Raw genomic sequence first — 3,688 nt, 5'->3', positions numbered from 1 at the left:
GTTGTATTGTCCATCCATGTCTGATCTTATGTATGGTGTGTTGTTCATCTATGTCTGATCTTATGTATGTTGTATTGTCCATCCATGTCTGATCTTGTGTATGTTGTATTGTCCATCCATGTTTGATCTTATGTATGTTGTATTGTCCATCCATGTCAGATCTTATGTATGGTGTGTTGTTTATACCTGTCTGATCTTATGCATGCTGTGTTGTCCATCCATGTCTGATTTTATGTATGGTGTGTTGTTTATACATGTCTGATCTTATGCATGTTGTATTGTCAATCCATGTCTGATCTTCTGTATGGTGTGTTGTTTATACATATCTGATCTTATTTATGGTGTGGTGTCCATCAATGTCTGATCTTATGTTTGGGGTGGTGTCAATCCATGTCTGATCTTATGTTTGGTGTGTTGTCCATCCATGTCTGATCTTATGTATGGAGTGTTGTTCATCTATGTCTGATCTTGATCTTATGTATGGTGTGGTGTCAATCCATGTCTGATCTCATGTATGGTGTGGTGTCCATCCATGTCTGATCTTATGTCTGTTGTATTGTCCATCCATGTCTGATCTTGTGTATGTTGTATTGTCCATCCATGTCTGTTCTTATGTATGTTGTATTGTCCATCCATTTCTGATCTTATGTATGGTGTGGTGTCCATCAATGTCTGATCTTACGTTTGGTGTGGTGTCAATCCATGTCTGATCTCATGTATGGTGTGGTGTCCATCCATGTCTGATCTTATGTATGTTATATTGTCCATCCATGTCTGATCTTATGCAAGGTGTGTTGTCCATACATGTCTGATCTTATGTATGTTGTATTGTCCATCATGTCTGATCTTATGTATGTTGTATTGTCCATCCATCTCTGATCTTATGTATGGTGTGTTGTTCATCTATGTCTGATCTTGATCTTATGTATGGTGTGGTGTCAATCCATGTCTGATCTTATGTATAGTGTGGTGTCAATCCATGTCTGATCTCATGTATGGTGTGGTGTCCATCCATGTCTGATCTTATGTCTGTTGTATTGTCCATCCATGTCTGATCTGATGTATGTTGTATTGTCCATCCATGTCAGATCTTATGTATGGTGTGTTGTTTATACCTGTCTGATCTTATGCATGCTGTGTTGTCCATCCATGTCTGATCTTCTGTATGTTGTATTGTCATTCCATGTCTGATCTTATGCATGGTGTGGGGTCCATCCATGTCTGATCTTATGTATGGTATGTCATACATATTTGTTTCATCTTATGCATGGGGTGGTGTCCATCTATGTCTGATTTTAAGTATGGTGTGGTGTCCATACATTTCTGTCTGATCTTATGTATGGTGTGTTTTCCATCCATGTCTGATCTTATGTATGGAGTGTTGTTCATCTATGTCTGATCTTGATCTTATGTATGGTGTGGTGTCAATCCATGTCTGATCTTATGTTTGGTGTGTTGTCCATTCATGTCTGATCTTATGTATGGTGTGGTGTCTATCCATGTCTGATCTTATGTATGGTATGTCATACATATTTGTTTCATCTTATGCATGGAGTGGTGTCCATCTATGTCTGATTTTAAGTATGGTGTGGTGTCCATACATTTCTGTCTGATCTTATGTATGGTGTGTTTTCAATCCATGTCTGATCTTATGTATGCTGTGTTGTCCATCCATGTCTTATCTGATGTATGGTGTGTAGTCAATCCATGTCTGATCTTATGCATGGGGTGGTGTCCATCTATGTCTGATTTTAAGTATGGTGTGGTGTCCATACATTTCTGTCTGATCTTATGTATGGTGTGTTGTCAATCCACGTCTGATCTTATGTATGGTGTGTTTTCAATCCATGTCTGATCTTATGCATGGTGTGTTGTCAATCCATGTCTGATCTTATGCATGTTGTGTTGTCCATCTATGTCTGATCTTATGTATGGTGTATTGTCCATCCATGTCTGATCTGATGTATGTTGTATTGTCCATCCATGTCAGATCTTATGTATGGTGTGTTGTTTATACATGTCTGATCTTATGTATGGTGTATTGTCCATCCATGTCTGATCTTATGTCTGTTGTATTGTCCATCCATGTCTGATCTGATGTATGTTGTATTGTCCATCCATGTTTGATCTTATGTATGGTGTGTTGTTTATACATATCTGATCTTATGTATGGTGTGTTTTCAATCCATGTCTGATCTTATGCATGTTGTGTTGTCCATCTATGTCTGATCTTATGCATGGTGTGTTGTCCATCTATGTCTGATCTTATGCATGGTGTGTTATGTTGTATTGTCCATCCATGTCTGATCTTATGCAAGGTGTGTTGTCCATACATGTCTGATCTTATGTATGTTGTATTGTCCATCCATGTCAGATCTTATGTATGGTGTGTTGTTTATACCTGTCTGATCTTATGCATGCTGTGTTGTCCATCCATGTCTGATCTTATGCATGGTGTGGTGTCCATCCATGTCTGATCTTATGTATGGTATGTTATACATATTTGTTTCATCTTATGCATGGTGTGGTGTCCATCTATGTCTGATTTTAAGTATGGTGTGGTGTCCATACATTTCTGATCTTATGTATGATGTGGTGTCCATGCATGTCTGATCTTATGCATGGTGGGGTGTCAATCCATGTCAACTTTTTCTTTGAATTACTTCTTTGCATGTATTTGCTGTCAACATGGATTTTTAGCACTTTAGCACTCCTCGTCATTACCCTGTTTACTAGTGCTTTGAACTGATTTCGAAGGATAGTGTGACATCATAAAGTGTATTTCCTACATTTCTTGACTATTTTTCTTTATTTATAATCAGCTGACAAGCAGAAACAGAAAGAAGTCCTTGACGATCTTGTGTCAGACATTGCCAAAGATGAAGATGACTACCTGGATTTAACGCTTCAAGAGGAAACACAGTTTTTGAACCATTATAAAAGTTTGCTTGAAAGTATAAAAAAGTGACAATGATTTGGTGTACTCTTATCTCAGGTGAATATCTTGATGAGGACAGGATGTGTTACTCCTCAGGTTAAAGTCAGGCAACTGTCCACTATCTTGATGAGGACAGGACGTGTTATTACCCAATAGTCTATATAAATTATAATTGGTCATTTTTGACTGTTTCTGGCCTTTTGTCCAATTTCCGCTGAAGAGGTGAAACAGTCAAAACTGTTTTCCCGGTCAGAGCGAACTCTTACCCGGCGCAAATTGGATGCGCAGAAATCCCCCCCTTGAGAACCCCGTTCAAGCGTTTCGGTGACCGCGACTCAGTGTTGAAGCAATGGCAACATTGCATGCAGCATTGATACTAATATTTATTTGGTAATAAAACAATTGTTTCATGGTTATTTTGGGAACAGTCAAAACTATCATCTAACAATTGTATATTACTCCCCAGGTTAAAGTCAGGCCACTGTCCACTATCTTGATGAGGACATGATGTGTTACTCCTCAGGTTAAAGTCAGGACACTGTCCACTATCTTGAGGAGGACAGGATGTGTTAATTCTCAGGTTAAAGTCAGGCCGCTGTCCACTAGCTTGATGAGGACAGGATGTGTTACTCCACAGGTTAAAGTCAGGACACTGTCCACTATCTTGAGGAGGACAGGATGGGTTACCCCCCAGGTTAAAGTCAGGACACTGTCCACTATCTTGAGGAGGACAGGATGGGTTACTCCCCA

At 39.1% G+C, this 3,688-nt stretch overlaps 1 protein-coding gene across 5 annotated transcripts in view; it reads left to right on the top strand.

The window, feature by feature from the left end:
- LOC110461663 (NEDD8 ultimate buster 1-like) overlaps nt 1–3,257 on the top strand; it is a 105,271-nt gene extending 102,014 nt beyond the window's left edge. For all 5 annotated transcript variants that reach the window (XM_021515229.1, XM_021515232.1, XM_021515228.1 and 2 more), the window contains one exon: nt 2,823–3,257. In XM_021515229.1, coding sequence (XP_021370904.1) covers nt 2,823–2,968 — 146 coding nt within the window. In that variant the 3' untranslated portion in view covers nt 2,969–3,257. The remainder of the gene's footprint in view (nt 1–2,822) is intronic.
- Nucleotides 3,258–3,688: the final 431 nt, after the last annotated feature.

Source organism: Mizuhopecten yessoensis, unplaced genomic scaffold (assembly GCF_002113885.1).
Source record: "Mizuhopecten yessoensis strain PY_sf001 unplaced genomic scaffold, ASM211388v2 scaffold10649, whole genome shotgun sequence".
Classification (NCBI taxonomy): Eukaryota; Metazoa; Mollusca; class Bivalvia; order Pectinida; family Pectinidae; genus Mizuhopecten; species Mizuhopecten yessoensis.
The sequence above is the reverse complement of the archived record's forward strand: the minus strand, read 5'-3'. Positions and strand labels throughout refer to the sequence as shown.